We start from the raw sequence: 25,312 nt of genomic DNA, 5'->3' as shown, positions 1-25,312 counted from the left end.
AATAAACTCAAACCTTTACGTCCCAATGTTTGATTTGTAACAACTCTTAACTTGATACAATTTTAATAGAAAACCCAAATTAATATGGATGTTTGTCACCACTTGCTGTCTGTTATAATTATTGACCATTTATTTTAAAGGTCATATGCATGATGAAATGGTTTATTCTGAAAGTAAGTATGTGCACGGACAGATCAAACCACAACATTCTCGTTCATTTCCTTGTCTTTAATAAACCCTGATCGTGTAGTACGTTACAGCCACAAAGCATCAAACATGTATACAGTAGTTAGGTCAGTATGGTAACATTCTCTTCCAGATCATTGCATGGACAGTACTCCCCATCAGCACAAAGAATCAAAAGAAAAATAATAAACTGACCAAAAAATAAATTAAAAACATATCTTCCATCACCTTACAGTGAAATTGACCTTTTGCCCACCACAATATTTGATTAAATATTACAATCATTACATTTAATCTTACTCAGAAATATTAGTCTTGCATCTGATTAGTAATTAAATAATTTATAAACACCATCTTTTCACCAGATTCCTTTATGGTCATTGTTACACTACTGTACTCTGGGGGGAAAAAGGAAAAATGCTCAATCTATGCCAGCCACTGCAATGTAACAAAGGTAACCAAGGGGAAAATATCCAGACAAAAGTTTTTCTTTTTTACTGAGAGAAAGAAAAACTACAAAGATATTCATTATGTGCCAAAAGAATAAGAATAATAAACTCATTCTAAACTTTTTAAAGGTACCGAGAAGAAACGGTAGTATATTTTTTATGACCTGGATAACTGGGGAAAAACTCAAAACATACAAGACAATCAAATACATGTGAATAATTTAGTACACATCTTCAGAGACGATACATATCTGAGTCATGTCACAAGGAAAGCTTTAGCACCTTTTGCCCGGAGTAACAAGCAGGGTAATAACCAGTGCAATATTCATTGTAGGAAGCATGTAACAATAATAAACAGTGGCCATAAAGCATATTTAAGGACATTCTAAGTGTGAGTTGTGCAAACATTTCACCTCTTCATGCTGATCGTAACAGACCATTTACTACTGAAGTGTCAGAGAAGCCCTGTTGTTGGAAAAAATTAAATATTACAATACATGTAAAGGTAATTTGATGCACAGAAGAAAACCTAACAGTCCCAGAAAGGGTTATCCAGTTTTTAACATTCTAATTTAAGAGGTTTTGTTTGGCTACAATGCATTTGCAAGGGTGACAGCTTTCAGTTGTTAAATTAATAATTATCTCTTTGCATGTTGGCATCTTAGTTTCTTAAAGCATTGCTTACTGTCAGTACATTCATTTGAAGTTAACATAGCAGTGGAGAGACTGGAGTGTATTTGGGTACAGCGTTATAGAGAAATCACAGAGGTCAGTTCTAGGTCACGAGGTTGTGCTTCCTGCTCAGAAAGGTGTGTTGTTGCTGGTTGCTGAATGGTCACCCTCTCCATTTGATCGCCCCATTACTTTGTCCTTTGGAGGCAAAACACAATGGAAGGAGTAATAAAATCATGAACATATATTAAATAACAGTTGTGCTAAAAGAAAAGGCTCAGCAAGAAATAAAATAGAAACCAATTAATGGAGAAAAAAAAGCTCTAACCTTCATATTCTCCACCTTGTCCTCAAAGGTTTTAAAGCTGGGTGAGTTCCTGAGAAGATATTTAAAAAAAAAAACTAGCTAGATTTCAAAAATATCTTGAGTTTTTTTACATGCAACCTAAAATGTGAAGGAAAATGTTGAGACGAACAGACACCTTTAAGTCATATAAAGGAAAAAAGAAAGACCTTGTCTATCCATTTAGGTGAAGCAGTGCTGACAGGGCTTAAACAGCCACACAGAGAAAAAGCATTTGCTTTCCATGCAGAAAAATAAAGCTGTATATGAAATAAATGTACCTACTATTAAACTGCTGAGGTCAAAATGCTGACCATGCCTTTGGTTCTACCTGATACTATCTGTCTTTTTGTACCTGATGTACCTCCATATTGCTTCTTGTGTAAATATGAAGTTATGACCTATTTTCTTTGAAAAGTGTATACAGATTAGTAGCAAATCATTGACTATTCCATTAAAATTACAACAATATTAAATGTTACCATTAACAAACATTAAAATTTTTCTCAGCAAAGAAGTTGAATAAAAACTGATTTGTTCATCAGGTGAAAGACAGCGTTCAGACAGATATTAATGTGCAGAGGGGAATGGGCGAGAGAAGGGCTGGTACTTTACCTCATAGCTGGCATACTTAAAGAGTGATGCATGGAAAAGTTGCTACTGCGGACAGTAGGTTGGAGACAGAGTGAGCAGGGAGAGTTAGCCGAGCAGACAGCGTTAGCCGAGCACAAAGCAGAGAAAGAGAAATTGTAGACCACAATGAAAAACTAATTAAAGCAAACTTATTATATAGGATATTATATCTAGCATCTCTATCATAGCTATAGTAATTTAAGGTCATATCAATATTGTATCAATGACAGCTTTAAAGGTAGATTCAGATACATCAATCGCTTCACGGGTACCAAAGAATGCTCTAGAAATCGTCATAGGTCCAGGAGACCTCAAAAAGAAGACGGCTGCCATCAGTGCAGGCTCTCGTATAGCTCTTACCCAGAGTTAGAGTATGGCAGAGCCCTGAGCAGCCCAAACGCAGCGGTGTGGAGAAAAACACAGCAATAAACAAAAGAACTGCTTCAAACCTCCATCAGAACATAATATTGACATAAAATACATACAGGACAGGAGAGAGTAAAATAAAAAAAGTAGAAACAAGCAGTGTGCAAATACAGGTTGTAAAACAGGATGTTAGTTGACGCTAATTTACACTACCATTTAAAAGTTTGGGGTCAGTAATATGTTTCTATTCATTTAAAAGAAATGTAACACTTTTATTCGGCATAGATGCATGCAGCTCAACTGTTTTCAACACTGATCATAAAAAAGATTCTTGAGCAAATCAGCATATTAGAATTATTTTTTAAGGCTCATGTTACACTAAAGAGCAATGGCTGCTGAAAATTCAGATTTGCCATTACAGGAATAAATTCCATTTCAAAACATTAAAACAAATTGAAATATTTCACAATTTTACAGTATTTCTGATCAAATAAATGCAGCCTTGGTGGGTATAAGACTTTAAAAAAATCTTACCAACCCCAAACATTTGAACGGTGTACGTAACGTATCAGGTTAGTTAGTCAGAGAAGCAAAAACAAGGGTATACATGGGAAGCATAAACACGATTCGAGAAGCTATGCAAATTTACAACCTGTTTGTTTGGTGTCAAATCAGAGCAGAATGTCTCATTTTGATAAGCTCTGTTCTTTGACATGGTGTACAAAACAAGCTGTTTCACTGAAAAACGCCACAGAACTCACGCTACTGGAGCCATCTGGAGATTTCCCACCATACAAATACCTCATTATTACAGCTACTGACACTGTTGGCTATTAGTCCAAGTCTGAAGACAGATGCCTCGCTAATATATGTATTGAATCTGAATGTCTTTTACACGTTTCAATTAGTACCACCGGTCCATTTCAATTTAATATTAAATCAAAACTGACCACAATTTATTTTGAATGGTCTTATTGTGCATGATTAATCAGTGCACATTATTTCAAAGAAATTATTTTTCAGCTAAATCAAGTCTCACCCTACATTTTTCCTGAATATCCTTTTCACCTAAATGTCACAATACAACAGAACAGTATTGAAAAACTGAGAGGCGATAAATGCTCCTAATAGTGGATATAATAGCGAAAAGTGGATCTGAACTTGGTTTGCTTTAAAATACAACTTCGAACATGAAGTCACAAAACTAGCTTCATAGGAAAAACAACCATCGTACAAGGAATCAGAGGAATCAAAGTAAGTTATAAAAAGAGAATTAAAAGTTTATGAGATGGGAGAAGATGGGAGAGGTTGAGATAACTAGGAGAAAAAAAAAACAGTGAGAGAAGGTATGCAGAGGAGGAATATTAAGTTCACCTCATCTCTCCAAATTGGTTTCTGATGGCGGAGCCCATTGAGGAGAATGCAGCTGATGTCATGTGACCTGCCTGAGACAGAGTCTCCTGAGTCCTCTTATAGCTACAGAGTAGAGAGAGAGAATAATTTCTACTTTTAGCAGTTGTCAGTTATATTTTGAACACACCAGTTGGCATCAAACTACAGTAGCTGACAGCTCAGACAGAGGCAACTAAGAACCAAGACAGCAACATAAAATATCATCAAGAACATGTCAACCTCAAATCTGCAATTGCCTGCTAACCTCCGCAAGTTATGGAGTTAATGTTATGGAAAAAACTGAATAATATAAAAGCAACATAAAAGTAGTCTGTACAATGTGTTCACTATATATACTACACACCGTTCAAAAGGTTGGGGTCAGTAAAATGTTTTTAAAAGATGTCTCTAATGCTCAACAGGACTGCATTTATTTGATTAAGAATACAGTAAAAACAGAAACTTTGTGAAATGTACAATTTAAAATACATGTTCTCTATTTAAAAAAATGCTATTTATTTCTGTGATGGCAAAACAGAATTTTCAGAAGCCATTACTCCAGTCTTTACATGAGATTTTAGAAATCATTCTAACATGCTGATTTGGTGCCCAACAAACATTTCTTATTATTATCAATGTTGAAAATAATTGTGCTGCTTAATATTCCTGTGAAAACCGTGATACATTTTTCAGGATTCTTTGATGAATAGAAAGTTCAGAAGAGCTGCATGTATTTAAAATATAAACCTTTTGTAACATTATAAATGTTGTTACTGTGACAATCCTTGCTGAATAAAAGGATTAATCTTAAAGACCCCAAACTTAATGCTAGTGTAAATTATAGCTAATGTATGGGTTCAGAAACCTTGGTACTGCATACATTTTTTTGTAATCACAGAAAACACTGCATATGGGTTTGGGATGACATAAGGCTGAATAAATAATGACAGAATCATCATATCTGGGTGAACTATTGATTTAAGAGAAGTAAAAGCTAACAGGACTAACTATCTAGACACCTGTCTGTTAATCTTTTTTGCACCTGGATTGAACAAACATCATTGCCCTCGATTACACACACACTAAATACAATTGTGCAGACTCACAGACAACAAAAAAGTTTACTTATATAATATATTAGACAACACTTTATTTTTCAGTGTTCTTGTCACATGTTTCATGTACTTAGTGTTGTAATAATAGTAAATTAGGCATAATTACAAGCAACTAACCCTAAACCAAAAAGCCCTAATACTAACCCTAACCCTAGTGCATGTTGTTTATTAATATTACTTACTACTTAATTATAGAATTACACTGTTACAAGGATACCTTAAAAAATTCAACATTTTTATATGGCAGTTTGAAATATTTAACAAAACAAAACCCATAGAAAAATAAAATCCACATTGCAGGCACATTTTGAACATTTAAAAATAAAATGTATTTAAATATAAAATGACAAATGACAACAACAAAAATCAAACTCACGCATCAGAGCGCCCAACTTCTTCAAGCGTGGATGAAGCTGTAAGGTATCTACAAACACACATTTCCACAGTATTAACATATAATAATATACAAAAGTTCTGTTTAAATGCTGTGAACTTTGCACACTTAAACTTTTGGATGTCAAAATATTTTGACAGTAGACCTCAAATTGATGATAAATTTCTTAAAGGGCTAAGAAAGGGATGGTTCCTGACCAGAACACAAGTCTAAACTTTAAAGATGACATTACCAGAGTTTAGACAAATTGATCTGAATGCAAATCACTTCAGACACATCCACCTTGGAATGTTGAAAAACTAACAAAACAAGTTTGACTTCTCTTTCAAGTACTTTGGCTTAGCTGTTTAAAACCCTGCCTAACACTATATGTGAGCTCTTTTTGTATATGCATCAATTTCACATTACTGAGCAATAATCTCAAAATATTCTGCTAAAGAGAATTAAAAAACCTCATGTTTCCATTCCTTTATTTATGCAATGAGGTCTGATAATTTAGGGAAGTTGTAGAGAAATTTTATTAAAACATTTTTAATTTGATTTGTGAACTTTATTATATCTTTTAATTATTAATGATGTCGTTGTAAATTATCTTTTATTTTATTTTTATTGACTGATTGATTAATTGAGTTTATAGAAAGGAAACATAAAAACTAGGGGTGGAACGGTTCGTGGAAAAAATTTTGAACTGTACGGTTCTCCACACACGGTTCGGCACGCACTAGGACCACGGTTCAACTTAAATCTGACAACGCATCTATCTGTAATATGGTTTGCTATAAATAACATGTAAAACAAACAGGGTTCGACTAATGTATGTTTCTGTTGATGGATGCGCATTCTGGCTTCCCAACAGGCACGTGCAGAGGGGGGTGTGGTGGGTGCTTGAGCACCTGCCCTTTTTCCCCTTGATGCCCAAAGTGCCCTTCTGCCAAGGCAATTTTTGTAATTAAATGCCCTTTTGTGAAGGTCTGCCCAATCTAACTATTAGTAAAATTAATGAATAATAATTTATCCGTAAATAAAATTATCCACATGATGACCTTTCACCTGATGATCTGATCTGGGATGACGAGCCCTCACGTTCAGACACCTTTAATTTAGCGCACTACCAGGATGCCTTCATAACATCCGCGGCTGCCGGTAAGTGGAGTTCTCAGCGGAGCGGTGTGCTTGTTTACTTATATTATTAAATTATTATCATTTTACAAGAATGGCACGAAGAGAGCATGCACAGCTGTTGTTTATATTGCTGTGTGTAGCCTGTGGAAGTAAGGTTAGCTGTAGCATGGGGCTGTAATATTTTTTTTCAATATTTTCCTAATGACAATTTTATGATTGGTTTATAAAGGATACTACAAACACATTTTTATCACAGAATAAGACAGGAAATATATTATTAAAACAAAATATTTATTAAATATTAAAAATACAGCTAAAGTAGTTCTACACCGCAGTATAAACAAAGGTGCCTGTTCTCTTTCGTTCTTGCTGTTTGATTGGGAAAAGTTTAAAGGGCGTCGAGGGATCTTGTCTTTTTATGTTATCTGACTAAAAACTATTCATACTTTAAACTATTAGGCCTATTATTACAGTATTTATTTAAAAAAACGTAGTGCGCATTAAAATAATTATCATAGCACTGATAAAACTGATTTTCTCATCCTACGAATTAAACTTATCAATCCTGTTTTTATTATCATTATCATTCAAAACAACAATACAACAACAGTAGTGTTTACAACAGCAAAACCACCATACCCTGTAAACTAACTCAATAATAATAACAACATGGTTAATTATTCATATTTCCCATGAGCTGATTAGCTACACTACGAATTAAACTTATCAATCCTGTTTTTATTATCATTATCATTCAAAACAACAACAGTAGTGTTTACAACAGCAAAACCACCATACCCTGTAAACTACTATTAGGCCTATTATTACAGTATTTATTTAAAAAAACGTAGTGCGCATTAAAATAATTATCATAGCACTGATAAAACTGATTTTCTCATCCTACGAATTAAACTTATCAATCCTGTTTTTATTATCATTATCATTCAAAACAACAATACAACAACAGTAGTGTTTACAACAGCAAAACCACCATACCCTGTAAACTAACTCAATAATAATAACAACAATAATATAATTCAGTTTGTAATTTCTGAGTAATTAAAAGGTGCAAAGAAAAAATTACTTTTAAGCTTAAAATGGTCTTTTCTGTTCTGTGTTTCTTTTTCAAAACTGCATCACGGCATTTGCTGCTGTATCAATACAGAAGCATCCGTTTCGATACACGTCTCAGCAAGGAGCACAGCCTTATTTTAAAGCCGTGCTCCATGTGCCCCTTTTATACTTTCAGCACCTGCCCCTCCAAAGGTCTCTGCACGGCCCTGCTTCATATTGAAAAACGGAAGAAAAAAAAAAAAAAAACGTGGACAAACTATTCTCTCTTGTTCAATGCGAATACCGTATGCTGGAATATGAGCAGTCATTTATTCCGTCATCATTCGGGTGCTGATAGCGCACTTGCACAGGTGAGACCTGAACAGCACACGCTGTGGCTGTGTCCGAAATCTCCCCCATACCCTCATTCACTATTCCTTACATTAGGTCACTAATTCAGTTCACTAGAAGGAGTGAATGAAAACGAGTAGTGAATTCAGACACTGAGTGCACCGGAAGGAATGGCGATTTTGCATAGTTCGTGCTTGCTGTTTATTAATCATTTGAAACTAGCAAACTAGCAGCTCCAGTAGTAAGATTAAAGGATTTATCTTGAACTCTATCACGGAAATTATGTATAAACCCTAATCAAACAATTTAATAATCAATTTACAATTAATTATTTATTATTATTTATATGAATTATAGTGCAAATATTAAGCTTTCTCTGAAGTATTGTGTTTAAATGGACAAATTCACACAAAAATTATGTCAAAATGCCGGTCTTGGTAAGTATCCTATAGCAGACATAGCCGGCTGTACGTACTGTATCAGTGCACTGGATCAGTGCATTCTCTTAAACTGACAGTACTTAATATTACCGTAATCAAACAGCAACAACAAATAAATCATGCACTGCTCTTGATTGAATAGCTTTTGTAACTTTAATAAAGATTCATCTTTAATTTATACAGTGAAATATGCAATGCTGTTTTACATTTCATTACTTTATTCAATTTCTGTACCTGAAAACTAATGTTAGACCTACCTAAAAAAAAAATCACTGTTTATTGTATTTGTATCTTTACTCTATTGTATTTATTTGTGCTGTTGCTTGTCGTTAAAAAGATTATTCTTATTTTCTTTATTTTTATTTGACAGTATAGTTTTTCCCTAAACATAGCACATACCAAACCACACCAAAACCGTGACTCTAAAACCCTGATACAAACTGAACCTTGAGTAAGTTGAACCGTTCCACCCCTAATAAAAACATGAATTTACTCGGGAGAGGACCATGGGAAGGGCTACAAAGAAGACAAATGAAATTGAAACAAGAGGGCAGCAGGTCCACACCTAGCAAACAGAATCACAAGACCAAGCAACAACAGGCAAAAGAGAGAAAACTCACAAATTAGATGAGGTAACTCTACGATTCAAGTCTCCAAGAGTTTGTGAGGTTCTCATATAACTAGAAGCAGAAATATAGATTAACAGAAAAAGTAAAAAAAATTACTTTTAAGCTTAAAATGGTCTTTTCTGTTCTGTGTTTCTTTTTCAAAACTGCGTCACGGCATTTGCTGCTGTATCAATACAGAAGCATCCGTTTCGATACACGTCTCAGCAAGGAGCACAGCCTTATTTTAAAGCCGTGCTCCATGTGCCCCTTTTATACTTTCAGCACCTGCCCCTCCAAAGGTCTCTGCACGGCCCTGCTTCCCAATACATTACAACAGTGATGAAAAAAAAAAAAAACCGTGGACAAACTATTCACTCTTGTTCAATGCGAATACCGTATGCTGGAATATGAGCAGTCATTTATTCCGTCATCATCCGGGTGCTGATAGCGCACGTGCACAGGTGAGACCTGAACAGCACACGCTGTGGCTGTGTCCGAAATCTCCCCCTATACCCTCATTCACTATTCCTTACATTAGGTCACTAATTCAGTTCACTAGAAGGAGTGAATGAAAACGAGTAGTGAATTCAGACACTGAGTGCACCGGAAGGAATGGCGATTTTGCATAGTTCGTGCTTGCTGTTTATTAATCATTTGAAACTAGCAAACTAGCAGCTCCAGTAGTAAGATTAAAGGATTTATCTTGAACTCTATCACGGAAATTATGTATAAACCCTAATCAAACAATTTAATAATCAATTTACAATTAATTATTTATTATTATTTATATGAATTATAGTGCAAATATTAAGCTTTCTCTGAAGTATTGTGTTTAAATGGACAAATTCACACAAAAATTATGTCAAAATGCCGGTCTTGGTAAGTATCCTATAGCAGACATAGCCGGCTGTACGTACTGTATCAGTGCACTGGATCAGTGCATTCTCTTAAACTGACAGTACTTAATATTACCGTAATCAAACAGCAACAACAAATAAATCATGCACTGCTCTTGATTGAATAGCTTTTGTAACTTTAATAAAGATTCATCTTTAATTTATACAGTGAAATATGCAATGCTGTTTTACATTTCATTACTTTATTCAATTTCTGTACCTGAAAACTAATGTTAGACCTACCTAAAAAAAAAATCTTTACTCTATTGTATTTATTTGTGCTGTTGCTTGTCGTTAAAAAGATTATTCTTATTTTCTTTATTTTTATTTGACAGTATAGTTTTTCCCTAAACATAGCACATACCAAACCACACCAAAACCGTGACTCTAAAACCCTGATACAAACTGAATCTTGAGTAAGTTGAACCGTTCCACCCCTAATAAAAACATGAATTTACTCGGGAGAGGACCATGGGAAGGGCTACAAAGAAGACAAATGAAATTGAAACAAGAGGGCAGCAGGTCCACACCTAGCAAACAGAATCACAAGACCAAGCAACAACAGGCAAAAGAGAGAAAACTCACAAATTAGATGAGGTAACTCTACGATTCAAGTCTCCAAGAGTTTGTGAGGTTCTCATATAACTAGAAGCAGAAATATAGATTAACAGAAAAAGTAATTTTTAAAAAGGGTTTAGCTGAGATGCTACAGTGAAAGAACACCGAAATTAGCTTCAAGAAAATAGGACTGTAGAGATATTAATTTGGTATATATAAATAACTTATACATACAATTTATACTTATATGCATATACATTACATATTCAAATAAAAAAATAATAATGTCCCATCAGTGGGCACTGTTAAGAGATTCAAACAGCCCATGTATAAAATCACAACACGAGATTAGAAAAGAAAGATGAAGGTTAAGGTGATGCTCAGTCAGAGTGGACAGGTTTAACAGACAGGAAGTACTCACGCATTGGAGCACTGAACTTCATGCCAGCCTTTGGTGAAGTTCTGTTTGATTTCAGAGAGGGGACTGATGCCAAGCCTACGCTTGAGCTCAGCGGCATGCCTCTCCTTCGCCACGAGAACCTGCCTCAGTGTCTGAATCTCATCCTCTACCTAACAAGAGAAAAACACAAGATAAAACTAAACAAATGCATAGACTTTAGATTAATTATTAGTTAGATCTTCCAGGGCTCAACACCTGGTAAGGAATGGCGATTTTGCATAGTTCGTGCTTGCTGTTTATTAATCATTTGAAACTAGCAAACTAGCAGCTCCAGTAGTAAGATTAAAGGATTTATCTTGAACTCTATCACGGAAATTATGTATAAACCCTAATCAAACAATTTAATAATCAATTTACAATTAATTATTTATTATTATTTATATGAATTATAGTGCAAATATTAAGCTTTCTCTGAAGTATTGTGTTTAAATGGACAAATTCACACAAAAATTATGTCAAAATGCCGGTCTTGGTAAGTATCCTATAGCAGACATAGCCGGCTGTACGTACTGTATCAGTGCACTGGATCAGTGCATTCTCTTAAACTGACAGTACTTAATATTACCGTAATCAAACAGCAACAACAAATAAATCATGCACTGCTCTTGATTGAATAGCTTTTGTAACTTTAATAAAGATTCATCTTTAATTTATACAGTGAAATATGCAATGCTGTTTTACATTTCATTACTTTATTCAATTTCTGTACCTGAAAACTAATGTTAGACCTACCTAAAAAAAAAATCTTTACTCTATTGTATTTATTTGTGCTGTTGCTTGTCGTTAAAAAGATTATTCTTATTTTCTTTATTTTTATTTGACAGTATAGTTTTTCCCTAAACATAGCACATACCAAACCACACCAAAACCGTGACTCTAAAACCCTGATACAAACTGAACCTTGAGTAAGTTGAACCGTTCCACCCCTAATAAAAACATGAATTTACTCGGGAGAGGACCATGGGAAGGGCTACAAAGAAGACAAATGAAATTGAAACAAGAGGGCAGCAGGTCCACACCTAGCAAACAGAATCACAAGACCAAGCAACAACAGGCAAAAGAGAGAAAACTCACAAATTAGATGAGGTAACTCTACGATTCAAGTCTCCAAGAGTTTGTGAGGTTCTCATATAACTAGAAGCAGAAATATAGATTAACAGAAAAAGTAATTTTTAAAAAGGGTTTAGCTGAGATGCTACAGTGAAAGAACACCGAAATTAGCTTCAAGAAAATAGGACTGTAGAGATATTAATTTGGTATATATAAATAACTTATACATACAATTTATACTTATATGCATATACATTACATATTCAAATAAAAAAATAATAATGTCCCATCAGTGGGCACTGTTAAGAGATTCAAACAGCCCATGTATAAAATCACAACACGAGATTAGAAAAGAAAGATGAAGGTTAAGGTGATGCTCAGTCAGAGTGGACAGGTTTAACAGACAGGAAGTACTCACGCATTGGAGCACTGAACTTCATGCCAGCCTTTGGTGAAGTTCTGTTTGATTTCAGAGAGGGGACTGATGCCAAGCCTACGCTTGAGCTCAGCGGCATGCCTCTCCTTCGCCACGAGAACCTGCCTCAGTGTCTGAATCTCATCCTCTACCTAACAAGAGAAAAACACAAGATAAAACTAAACAAATGCATAGACTTTAGATTAATTATTAGTTAGATCTTCCAGGGCTCAACACCTGGTCTCACCATAAAAAAAAAAATTTTAATCAGTGATGCACCGAAATACATTTTTTTTTTATAGAAACCAAAATTTTTCATTGACCTGAAAACTAAAACAGAGTTTTAGTAATTGGTTAATTGAACACAGTATGCTGTTCAGGTTGTTGTGCTCTCATGTGATAAATTAAACCTCTCAGTCAGAGAAGCACTAATTAAATGTCACTGTTTGGGTCAGTAATTTCAGCCCTCCAAATCTACTTTGTCCAAAAGAGAAAAAAAAAACGAATATTTTTGCTTGCCAAAATTGGTCTGCATCACTACATTGTTTTAAATCATATTTTTTAGACGTTAGAAAGAAACATAAAACATCTTTTCAAATCCAAAACATCATAAAAACTAATTTTTCATCTTTTCATATTGTTCAGAATATCCAAAGTCTTTTCTATTCAAAAAAGCAGAGAATGGCCAGTGGCTGTCAAGCTCAAATCATCTCGTATTGTGTTCCACAGGCTTTGAAACAAAATAAGGTTGAATAAACAATGACATAATTTTAATTTTTGGGTCAACTATCCCAGTAAGGCGTCAGTACAATTAGCACATACCTTCCACACCTCATATGACTTTAAGACCAACACGACATTTCATATAATCTTGGCAGCACATTTTTCTCTAAGTGTGAGCAAGGCCAACCCCATCTTTGCTGTCCCTGCCAGGACTTCTGTATTCTATATAATGTATTTTGTACAATAAAAATTTTAGTGAAATAATTACATAATAAAAACTTTACTTTGGTGCTGCAAATAAATTATGCAACACCAAGAGGGGTTGTACATGAGGGACCTCATCTAGACAGTGCCACCAAGAAGAACTACAGCTGTGTTTCTTTTATTTAAAAATAGAGTACTTAATCTAATTCTAGTTTTAAGTATCTCCAGCTAGGTCAACACTACATGTTCAGCTGCCAGGCCGACCAGCACTGGTCTATTATAGACCTGGCATGTAATGTGCCGACAGTTTTAGTGCACCCAATTAAATCCAATACAATTAAACCTGAGAAAAATAATTAAATGGAGGTTTTCATGAAAACTCATGGCTTTCCTATAGGGCACTCTCTTTATAACACTTTAAATACGAGTTGTTTTGCACTTTTTATTAGCGCCACCCACTAGACACGCATCTTCCCTGCACCTGCTCAAAGCACAGAAAACTCGCCCACAGACACTTACCGTGCTCAGAGGAGTCCATTTCGGATAAAATACGATCTTCGATTACGTTTACCTATTTGTAAACAAATGTCACCGCGTATATTTTGGGATGGATGAAAAAAGAAAGTTGACCCTCCCTGACTTCAGCTACATACACAAGAAGCTTTAGGTTTAACCAGCGACGAGCTTGAGCTTCCGGGGCGCGGATATGACGTCACCCCACCCTGCGCTCTTCTTCTTCTTCTTCTTGGTTTTTAAGGGCGGCTGGCACCAACGCAAATAGGTGCATTACCGCCACCTTCTGCTCCGGAGTGTGAAACAGAGTTTTAAATTCTATTTACCAACCCTGTATCTCTTATAAAATCAAAGAATACATTACTATTTATTTCACTTGCCCATTTTATTAAAACCTTAAAATTAAGATCCTGAATTCCACTTTTCCTTATTCCTATCATTTTTCTTCTTTCTTGTTCATACTTGCTACATTCAAGAAATACATGAGGTATTGTTTCTTCAACATGACATTGCTCACATAACCCATTTGGATGTTTCCCTGTTGTTTTACGCCCTGCGCTCGCTTCTCTGCACTGTGAATATAATTCGAACTAGTTTTTTTTAATGGTTAATATTTAGTGTTTAAAACAACCTGTACCACTTTTATGTCTCTTACCTAAGAATACAGAACATAGACTATTTTTATGTTGCACTTTTTGGAAATATATTTGTATATTTGTTAAATATTTGTAAAAGGATTTGGTTGCTGGCACTTTCCCCTGAAGATATTATATGGTAGCCTATAAATGATGGTTTTTCATTGCACTAATATTCAATTTTGAGTAATTGCTTCATTCATAAATACAGCAATGGTCATAATATTAAGGAATAAATTAAAGCAAAGGTTTAAACATAAAAAATGTAAATATAGTTTATTAAATATTGTTCTTTTTAATTGTTTTCCTTATTCATTGTATTTTTATATACAGGCTATATAGAGAGAATGGGATTCTCTCACACAACTCATCCATCATATTATTATATTTTTTCCACTTCACTTGTTCTCATTTCACCTTCATAGTGTTTTTTTTTTACTGAAAAGTAATTTTGTTGTTTTTATTTTAAGAAGACCACATTCACATCAAATGTTCATAAACATTTATTTTACACCAGCAAATAAATGTTTTTTTTTCTTTTAGTCATACAATAACCATGCTACAACATAAAGGTCTAGTATTATGCTTTTTAATAATTCAGTGTATGTACAAGAGACCTTCACTATAGAACTATGTGTAGCATAGTTTCAGAGTCAAATTCATGTAACATACCATTTGAAACAAGGACAATTCATTATAAACATGACAAAATAAGATCATAAATAAAAAAATGCATAAAATTACCATTTCACTATAATTACACTAAACATTTTCTCTTCTTTCTGAAGACATAATACAGCAATGGTCATAATATTAAGGAATAAATTAAAGCAAAGGTTTAAACATAAAAAATGTAAATATAGTTTATTAAATATTGTTCTTTTTAATTGTTTTCCTTATTCATTGTATTTTTATATACAGGCTATATAGAGAGAATGGGATTCTCTCACACAACTCATCCATCATATTTTTATATTTTTTCCACTTCACTTGTTCTCATTTCACCTTCATAGTGTTTTTTTTTTTACTGAAAAGTAATTTTGTTGTTTTTATTTTAAGAAGACCACATTCACATCAAATGTTCATAAACATTTATTTTACACCAGCAAATAAATGTTTTTTTTTCTTTTAGTCATACAATAACCATGCTACAACATAAAGGTCTAGTATTATGCTTTTTAATAATTCAGTGTATGTACAAGAGACCTTCACTATAGAACTATGTGTAGCATAGTTTCAGAGTCAAATTCATGTAACATACCATTTGAAACAAGGACAATTCATTATAAACATGACAAAATAAGATCATAAATAAAAAAATGCATAAAATTACCATTTCACTATAATTACACTAAACATTTTCTCTTCTTTCTGAAGACATAATATGCAACAATTTCCTGACCATTTTTCTCCAGTATGTTTTATTTTTTCTTCTTTAAGCAAGGTATTCATTCAACGTAAAATCCAACATTTTAATGACTAAGCCATACTCTTTATACGAGTGTAGCTCTGATACAGATAAATGCACAGGAAAAAAAAGACCAGAGGCTAACATCCATTAAAAACCATCTAGAGCATTGGAACAAGGGAATGAGAAAGAGAGTAAGAGAGAGGAGAAAGAGAGCAGATAGTGACCGAAGATACCATTGTACTCGATAACAAAATGTAAACAATTCAATGAAAAATTATTGGCCATTGAAAAGTAACTAGAAAAAGTGAATGAACATGGCTGGTGACATTTATATTTGGCTCCAGTTAGAGCTAAGATGGAAAATGAAAACAGACAGATGACAAACAAAATTCAGACCTGCCCACGTAAGCAGGCAGTGCGGGATGTCAGAGTAAAAAGCATGAGTTAATATGGCATTGATGGTCATCTTAGTGTAGGAAATCAGGTTTGGTATAAGAAGGTTATTAAAGCACTTTCAGTTATACTTGACGAGAGAACGGACCACGTGTACTGAGGCGACAGATCCGTTTAGCTGTTGGTGATGTCGCCACACACACCATCTAATTCACAATTTCACTGAAAACAACGCATAAACATAATCACCAGCAACACAAAGCAGTTTCAGGATCCTATTACATAACTTGGCTATATGACACAAAAATAGTTTAACGTTTAGTTTAATATTCTGATGGATAATGCCACATTTCTGAGGCTGCTCAGAGGAGAAACATAATCAAATAAATGCTAGTGTTTGCAAGTAGCATCAAACCTTAGCTGCTCAAATAATCTTCAGGACATCAAGGATTTCAAGTTTGTTGACGAACTTGCAATTTAACAAAAACTGCCAAGAAAAAAAAATCTCTCACGTAGTCTTCCATTTGCTTCATTGTGAAAAAGCCTGTTTTTAAGACAATTAAGATTTTAGCATTATTCTCATGACAATTAAGAATATTTCTCTCTATCCTTATACTGCAGAGAACAATCCCATGACCACTACTGTAATTTAAACACATTACAGAAATGTCCTAAAAACAGGCTTCATTTTATTTAGGTATAATATATGTATTTTGTCCTTTCAGGCTTTGAGAGACTGGATTTTAAACATGTATCCAGATGCTTGTAGTGTTAAAAAAACTTTGCCACTTCAATAAATAAATTGGAGGAACAAACATCATACATGGCTACCGCTTAGGAATGAATGTCTTTAAAATAAAAGCATTTCTCTCACAATAGACAGCATATCTTGGCATAGGGAGACTCAAGTGACCACAAGAGGCCATTACCACAGACACCAATAATAGTTATCTTAATAACTATATGCGGCAACAACTAAAATATAAAAATGACCAAAATATACATATATTGTACATACACATGATGTGTAAAGATTGTATACCCATATAAAAATGTCTCATTTGTTATAGTTTCCACCTTACGTACACACTCACTGTGATATGACACTATGGGAGTTTATGTTAGATTGTGTTCACAATTCCCTTTTGATGAGAGAAAAGAGACACAACTGGGCCAAACTGAGCTTAACACTAAGACCAAAGCCAAGAGCCCAACATGTTATCGCACATCAACGAACAACCTACACACTACACAGAGATGACAGTTAAATCCATTCCATATACAGAGAAGAGTCCTAAGTTTGGCTCAGCTTGTTACAAATGGTTCTCAGAATAAGACAGGAACACCAACACCCAGATGTAAATGAGCAAAATACTAGGAAGGAATGAAATATTAGAAATTGCATCATTTGTATCTCTCTCTGAAAAAGCTCGAATAAAACAAAAAACAACACTACTTATGGATAAACAAAGCAAAGCAATCCAAAGAACCCAATTAACGTTGAATGTTGCTGTTAATTTCAAAACTGAACTCAATTTCATGACACAAAGCAGATCAAATTGCCTACAGGGACACGGAAGATTCAAACTCTGCAGTAAACCAGGAATATTAGTGAGGTATGCGAACAGAACATTTGAGATTTTAAAAATGCAATATATTTCTGCTGTTTCTCAGCGCAATCGCACTAGTCTTCCAACACCTATGGCAAGTTCACAGAGTCAACTTTAAACCACACTCAAGTACTTATAAATGGGAACAAACATTTCATGTCAATAAATATACCAAAAACGAAGTCAAGGAACAGTGCATGCCACAGGACGACGAGCAAATCTGGCTGGAGGAGCAAGGGAACGAGTGGAAGGCAAGATCGGAGGCCAAAGGCAACAAAGAGATCAGGGTCAACGACAGGATCTTTTTTTATCTTTTTTCTCAAGCTTGTTTTATAAGCTACGGTACGGTGAGGCGAATGTGCGCAACTCTTGTGTGGGTGATGGAAGTGGTGCGTGAATAAGGGACAGGATACGCTAAAGAATTCAGCTTTCGGCTTTTCTCCTCTCAAAAACAGGCTTTTTTAATTGTAGTTGAAGGATTCTTTCCATTAATTTTTTTTTCCTCTTGGAGAGATGACGCAGAGTGGTGAGAGACAATCCCCAGGGTGGAGGTGAAGAGAGTGGGGCATTTAATTGAAGCCGGTGTCAGTGTGGTAAGTAGTCTGGTAACCGTCAGAAGTTAGCTGGGTGGTTTCTGTGGCAGACGTGGGCTGCATCACGATGGGCTCACCTCCACCTCCCTCTGCAGAAAGATTTTAACAGGACATAATGGTTTAAACATAAAGAATCTGGAGGACAATAGGGATAGCTGCTTAAAGGTGGCATGTTATGGGCATGTAACACACATCTAACCTCTCTCATCAGACTGCAGTTGGGCCTCTAAGTCTTCAGGGGAGACATAGAATTCCTGTTCCTGTCCCTCAGGTGGCCGCGGTTTACACTTCCCACAGCAGCAGTTACAACAACAGCACAGGCAACAGCAGAAGTAGCAGCCTGTAGCCAGGCCACAGAAAATAAACAGAGCCTGTAGGGGGAAACAGAGAGCAACACAACAAATTAGAGTTAAAGGTGGGGTATGTTTTTTTTTCAAAAACGCTGTAGAAAACTGAATCTGGCCGAATACCAAAACAAACTTGTAGCCAATCAGCAGTAAGGGGCGTGTCTACTCGTGATAAGGAGGAGAGAGCGTTCAGTGCACAGGACGGACGTTAGCCGAGCCGAGCGACAGAAAGTCAGAGATGACGGATAAAAAACAAAAGAGGAAAACGTCTGCGGAACAAAAGAAGGCTTACAATAAGGCAAGAAATAGGACCCGTGTAAATATCGGATCAGCTTTCCAGCGCTGGAGAGAACTCAAGGAGCGGAAGGCCTGCGATCGGACTCTGAGGTTGCTTTGTTTTTTCTCGATAGTTGAGTAACACCGTGTCTGCGCCGCAACAGCTAAAGTCCGTCTAGTACACTGGACACGACAAAGCAACCGTTGAAAATCATTTGAAATTTGTGTCTATACGTCATAAATAGAACGCAGCAGCAGTTTTCTGTCGGGGATTACTGTCTAAAAGTTAGGGGTAAGTAAGATTTGTTTTTTTCTTTTATGAAAAAATTGATACTTTTATTCAGGAAGAATGCATTAATTATTCATTAATTAATAATTAATTATTGATCAAATGTGACAGTAAAGACATTTCGATTTCAAATAAATGCTGTTATTTTGAACTGTCTATTCATCAATAAATCCTGAAAAACATGTATCAACGTTTTTACAGAAATATTAAGCAACACAATTGTTTTAAACATTGATAAGAAGAAATATTTCTTCAACACCAAATCAGCATATTCGAATGATTTCTGAAGGATCGTGTGACACTGGAGTAATGAGTAATGAAAATTCAGCTTTGCATCACAGCAATAAATCAGTTTAATCCTCAAACTTTACATTAAAACATATAAATCCAGCCAGAAACACAGTCTTACCTTGGCCCACCAGCTGGACAGGACAAAGTAAGTGTTGACATTCTCTTCACCAAACTGTTCAGCCACATACAGTCCCAGAGAGCCATACTTGTCATAGATGTTTCTCTTTGTTGGGTCGTTAAGAATGGCATGGGCATTGTTTATCTCTTTAAACTTATCAACTGCCTCAGGGTTGTCAGGATTCTTGTCAGGGTGATATTTCAATGCCAATTTCCTTTAAAAGATAAAAAGGGCACTTAAACTACATTAAATGCTTTCGGATTTTGGTATTTGGACATACTATTATTATTTTTTCATTATTTGTATCAATACATCCTATTGGAATGAACTCTGATAAACTGTTGCAAAATAAATAATACTAATAAAATAAAAATAAAATAAATAAGAATTACTTTTTTTTAAATTTCAATATCTATTCTAAACTAATTGTGAACAAATTATTAATTTGGTGTAACATTGAAACAAAAATATGAAGATGGGTTTCTGATTTCACAAATTTGGACACCTCTCAAACCAACCAGGCATACTGGAGTGTTTTTATTTCTATCAATATATCTGATATGGATGCAGCCCAAAAGACCTGTCAATGTCACAAAAAAAATTAAAAATTCTAATAAATTTGAAAAATAAAATAAATGAGAACAACAGTGTAATCTTTGTTCTTTATTAGTGAAGCAATTTTTACTAAATTGAAAAAAAAAATCTTGAAAACTATTTTTTTAAATGCAATTAAATTTAATGTACATAGTTATTATTTTCAATAATATCACATTTATTAAATATACAGTAAAATGTGTTTAGCATGACAATATTATTAATATATATATATTTTTATATATACAAAATATACCAAAAATAAAACTGGCATTGAGAGTCATGAAATATCATTAATGCATAATACAATGATAGCAATGCTGTGATATTTCCAGGTTACTGTACCATGAAAATCTCACACTGTGATATCGCTTTAAAAAACACTTCATAATGAGATCCATTACTTTCGTGTAGTCCTAGGGTAGCTAAAACTGTGCATGGCAAATGGCCCCTGAATGCACTTAGTTTTATTGAGCTGCAGGGTTCCACATTGCTGTGTGCTGCATTTAGCCTATAAACATCTGATAAAGAAACGTGCTGTTTAGTAGTATTTTATCAAATAAATCAACTGTATATTTAAAAAAATATGTCTAGGGCCAATCATTCCTCTGCATTTATTTAATTCTGTGAAATCATTCCACTGCATAAAAGTCTGTGAAATGTGATTAAAATGTGTAAACACGACTATATCTGTTCTGTTGAAATCTTAAATTATTTTATTACTTGGCAACAGGACCCCCGGGTAAGGGTAAGGCACGATTCCCATCCCTACCGTTTACAGCTCGACACGCAGCTGCGCTATTCTGTCTGCATGAAAGAGCGCTCGTTTTTATAACACGAAATGTCGCACTGTGTGTCCGTACTACGGCGTCTTATACCAAAAATAAAACTGGCATTGAGAGTCATGAAATATCATTAATGCATAATACAATGATAGCAATGCTGTGATATTTCCAGGTTACTGTACCATGAAAATCTCACACTGTGATATCGCTTTAAAAAACACTTCATAATGAGATCCATTACTTTCGTGTAGTCCTAGGGTAGCTAAAACTGTGCATGGCAAATGGCCCCTGAATGCACTTAGTTTTATTGAGCTGCAGGGTTCCACATTGCTGTGTGCTGCATTTAGCCTATAAACATCTGATAAAGACTCCAGCCAGTAAAAGTGAAAAGAAGCAGAGCAGAATGCTGAACAGGGATGCTGAGGAAAGGACAGAGCTTCTCAGACTCACCTGTATGACTTCTTGATGTCATCGACAGTGGCCAGTTTGTCGACACCGAGCACATGATAGAGTGATTCTCCAGAGGTGGAGAGAGTGCGCTGCCTCTGCTGCTCAGCCATGGCAAATCAGGTCCTCAACAATCTGAACACACACAAACACACAACATGCTGCATGGCAATATTACAAAACTCTTCAAAATACAAAGCATGAATATTGAAGCATTTCATTTGAACAACAGGGAACGTCATGATGCAATATTTCCAAACAAGGACACTGGCCTAATGACAAACGACCTTCATCATAATCTTCATCACTATAAATCAAAAGTAATAATGGATCCTCATTATTATTTTCTAGTCTTTTCTTGCACTCTCTCTTTTTATCAGGCTTTGGTTTAGTCACCATAAGTTCACTTAAGTTCTCTTTGTTTATTATATAATCCATATTCTACAGTGTGACTAATTTAACATTCAGTGTGGCGTGCAGTTGTGTTTCATGTAGTTTGGCCAATCTGGGGTCTAATTGAAATCAGATGGCATGGCATATGTAGAAAGTCTCTCCTTGCACTGCATAAAGTCCTTTGTTCAAAATATTAGAGAGCAGTTTTGCTTTAGTTAAGATGCTGCTGTCAAATCTCAGTAATGAATGATAACAGACTGCTTCAACTATACAACTAACATGTCTACTCTTCAACACAGATAATGGCATTTTCACACAAGGCAACGCTGAAAACGTTCAATCTGGCATGTCACTGTGGCAATTAGGATTAAATCAAATGCTTTTAAATACTTTTTTGAACATTATATTTATAATATTATCTAATACTGTATATAAAAAATACATTTGGATAAAGTTGGAATACTCTCAAACTGAAGTAAGGTTTTATTTCATAAAACATTTAAGTAAACAGCTTAAACTGAATTTCACAGATCTATGATTTGAGCAGAAAACAGATATTCCAAAGCGGTGAGCTTTTCCACTTCGAAGTAATTTGCTGTTCTGATTAAAACTAACCAACAAAATCTCATTCAGTTTCTACTCACATCAACGTTTATCAAAACTTGGAGTTGATAAATATGTACCGAATATAAATTTGCCTCTAAAACCCCAGAGGACACATAAAACGCATTATCAGATGAACAGCAGACATCCAGAGAGAACATGTCCGATATTCTCCAGATTATAGTTTGGGGTTTAAACTCTAAAACCACTCAAGATAATTAGTAGTTTAATTGGATTTCAGATCAATACTTAAACGTAGAGACTTAACAGATCAGCTGGATCTTTTAAAGATGGGATAAAGGTTTTATAGGGCCCAAATAACAATGAATATCATGCTGCTTCTGTTTATCTGTCATAGCATGATGTTCAGGCTGTTGACACAAGAACAGTATCACAAAGATGTTTCTAATGACAACTTGCCTGACTGCACACTAATAGTTATTTTCAACAAATCCTTTACTACTGTAATGATGACATAACTAGCACTCTCTAGTGATCATATAAGCAGTACTCATGATTCACCAGCTGACTCACACTTTTCCTATCAGCTGATTATTTCGTGTTGATCCCCAGAAAGAGAAATCGATACCACAGGATATCACAGTGTTCAGTTTCCAGCAGATGCCATATTCACAACCTAACAGGGTGATGACAGATTTTTACAAGTGTCACCTTGTGAATCAATGAAATCCATATTGTCATGTCTATACTGGAGATTTCAGTTGTACTATCGTGTACCAGAGAACATGAAATACAAAGACTGACACAGTTTCATATCAGTAGAATAAAGCAAGTGTTAATCTGTCTCTCCATGTGCTTGCTTGTCTCATCATGTCTGGAGAGGCCTGGGTTAGTCAAATCAATCTTGTGCACCACAATAAGCTTTCCTCAGCTGACTGTAGTACCTCAGATTGTTTACTCAGCACTGCCAGACCCCAATAATTCAGACTAGCATTCAGGGCTTCTGAGGAAGAGAGTGAGACTCCTCAAAGAAGATATTAGGGCATCTGTGTGTGTGACGTTAGTTTGAAAAATCTAAATGTAGCATTGTGCATCATTTATAATTGATCCGTAAACACCAAACTCTGTTGTGAACTTGGGTTTTTATATGTCATATACGCTGTTCACTGTAAGCGTTAATGATAAGCATCTATATAGGATAAAATGATGATAAAAATCCTTAGTATTACAAATGTTACGCGTTATGGATGCACATTTTCCAGAAGCATCGAGAGGATTCTCGAGCTGAAGAAATGGCTTGGCTGCATTCAGCTTCACGTCGTTCCATGACACTTTCAAACAGACCCACCCATGATCCCCAACATGGTGTCTGGGTTGACAGCTCATAAGATTTTTGCAACAAAGCCAGTAAACTGGAATTATAGGAAGAGTTTCGTTAGCTGTTCGTAAACGCGAATTGTTATATTCTTTAAAAGAACCGACTCAATCGATTCCTGGACGAATGACTCGTTTGAGTTGGTTCTTTTATTCACTCACCCCAAAAAATATAGGCCAGCGAGACCAGCTATAGTGCGATTCTCAAACGAAAGATTGAAACTTACATCTGAATAACTGGTTGTTCAAACGGAAACGTGCTGTTTAGTAGTATTTTATAAAATAAATCAACTGTATATTTAAAAAAATATGTCTAGGGCCAATCATTCCTCTGCATTTATTTAATTCTGTGAAATCATTCCACTGCATAAAAGTCTGTGAAATGTGATTAAAATGTGTAAACACGACTATATCTGTTCTGTTGAAATCTTAAATTATTTTATTACTTGGCAACAGGACCCCCGGGTAAGGGTAAGGCACGATTCCCATCCCTACCGTTTACAGCTCGACACGCAGCTGCGCTATTCTGTCTGCATGAAAGAGCGCTCGTTTTTATAACACGAAATGTCGCACTGTGTGTCCGTACTACGGCGTCTCTATCTCTATATGTCAACAAGAGAAAATACACACATGATTCATTCATTCATATTATAAAGTTGAGGAGGGGCGGTTTGCTGATGCGAATCTGAGCAACAAACGGAAATTTTTGTCAGCCCTTCATAATGCAGATTGCGATCTACTGTGTCAGTTACTGCAGTAGATTACTCCACCAGAAGGAAAGGTTTTACAGTTAATCTCTGACTTGCTTCGCTTCTGCATCACTAGGAAGGGCCCCGGTGCTTTGGTTTGCTTTGCGCTCCAGCATCCATATTCTCTGGCCTGTTAGCTCGCGCTCCCGTTACACCACATAAAACCAATTCACCCAAGCCCATGATAAATCAGGAGAGCAGGCAAACTATTTTTTTTGCCGTGGTTTCAACGCATGCACCGCTTACCGTTTTGTCGGCCCTGACGTCGTGATTTAATTTCAGTGCGTTAAAGGAACCGATGTTAAATTTGTGGTTGCATCCCCGGGAACCGCGCGATAACGTAAGTGTACCAGATGCAGCAGATATCGCTCGGCTCCGCCCACCCGTGACATCACCACAGCGACGTGCGCATCACCCCCTGAAGAACTAGGCCCGTTTCACTGGATGAAAAGGCTCTTATTACACTGTCATCGAGAGGATATGGCCAAGAAGACAAAATA

The 25,312-nt window shown here is 35.4% G+C and overlaps 2 protein-coding genes across 4 annotated transcripts; both read right to left on the bottom strand.

Moving 5' to 3' along the window:
* Nucleotides 1-217: 217 nt before the first annotated feature.
* On the bottom strand, nt 218-13,968 carry LOC107550143 (tumor protein D54-like). The gene is made up of 9 exons (XM_016231374.1): nt 13,950-13,968; nt 12,507-12,651; nt 12,113-12,172; nt 5,533-5,580; nt 4,024-4,125; nt 2,644-2,667; nt 2,266-2,310; nt 1,636-1,684; nt 218-1,505 (listed from the first exon to the last, which is right to left on the bottom strand). The coding sequence occupies exons 1-9, from the start codon at nt 13,966-13,968 to the stop codon at nt 1,437-1,439; spliced, it is 561 nt and encodes a 186-aa protein (XP_016086860.1). The 3' UTR covers nt 218-1,436.
* A 4,489-nt stretch (nt 13,969-18,457) lies between these two features.
* Nucleotides 18,458-25,182, bottom strand: LOC107549528 (dnaJ homolog subfamily C member 5-like). 3 transcript variants are annotated; one of them, XM_016230676.1, is made up of 6 exons: nt 23,494-23,601; nt 23,263-23,365; nt 21,736-21,867; nt 19,907-20,120; nt 18,785-18,956; nt 18,458-18,674 (listed from the first exon to the last, which is right to left on the bottom strand). In XM_016230676.1, exons 3-6 carry the CDS (start codon nt 21,843-21,845, stop codon nt 18,562-18,564), a joined length of 609 nt encoding a protein of 202 aa, XP_016086162.1. In that variant the 5' UTR covers nt 21,846-21,867; nt 23,263-23,365; nt 23,494-23,601; the 3' UTR covers nt 18,458-18,561. The 3 variants fall into 3 exon arrangements, with proteins under 3 accessions (XP_016086162.1, XP_016086153.1, XP_016086146.1); XM_016230667.1 differs by lacking the exons at nt 23,263-23,365; nt 23,494-23,601 and adding an exon at nt 25,059-25,182 and having other exon boundaries at nt 21,736-21,893; XM_016230660.1 differs by lacking the exons at nt 23,263-23,365; nt 23,494-23,601 and adding an exon at nt 25,059-25,182.
* Nucleotides 25,183-25,312: the final 130 nt, after the last annotated feature.

Source organism: Sinocyclocheilus grahami, unplaced genomic scaffold, assembly GCF_001515645.1.
Source record: "Sinocyclocheilus grahami isolate Dianchi unplaced genomic scaffold, SAMN03320097.WGS_v1.1 scaffold16.1, whole genome shotgun sequence".
NCBI lineage: Eukaryota > Metazoa > Chordata > Actinopteri > Cypriniformes > Cyprinidae > Sinocyclocheilus > Sinocyclocheilus grahami.
This window is presented reverse-complemented; position numbering and strand designations above follow the sequence as displayed.

Excerpts from the sequence above, each read along its gene's own strand:
- LOC107550143 (XM_016231374.1), bottom strand. Across the intron at positions 5,581-12,112 it reads AGAGTTACCTCATCTAATTT|ATACCTTACAGCTTCATCCA; the intron begins GTGAGTTTTCTC and ends GTGTGTTTGTAG. Across the intron at positions 1,685-2,265 it reads TTAAGTATGCCAGCTATGAG|GAACTCACCCAGCTTTAAAA; the intron begins GTAAAGTACCAG and ends ATATCTTCTCAG.
- LOC107549528 (XM_016230667.1), bottom strand. The coding sequence starts at position 21,845 with ATGGCTGAGCAGCAGAGGCAGCGCACTCTCTCCACCTCTGGAGAATCA. Across the intron at positions 20,121-21,735 it reads GACATCAAGAAGTCATACAG|GAAATTGGCATTGAAATATC; the intron begins GTGAGTCTGAGA and ends TATCTTTTAAAG. Across the intron at positions 18,957-19,906 it reads TGTCCAGCTGGTGGGCCAAG|GCTCTGTTTATTTTCTGTGG; the intron begins GTAAGACTGTGT and ends TTCCCCCTACAG.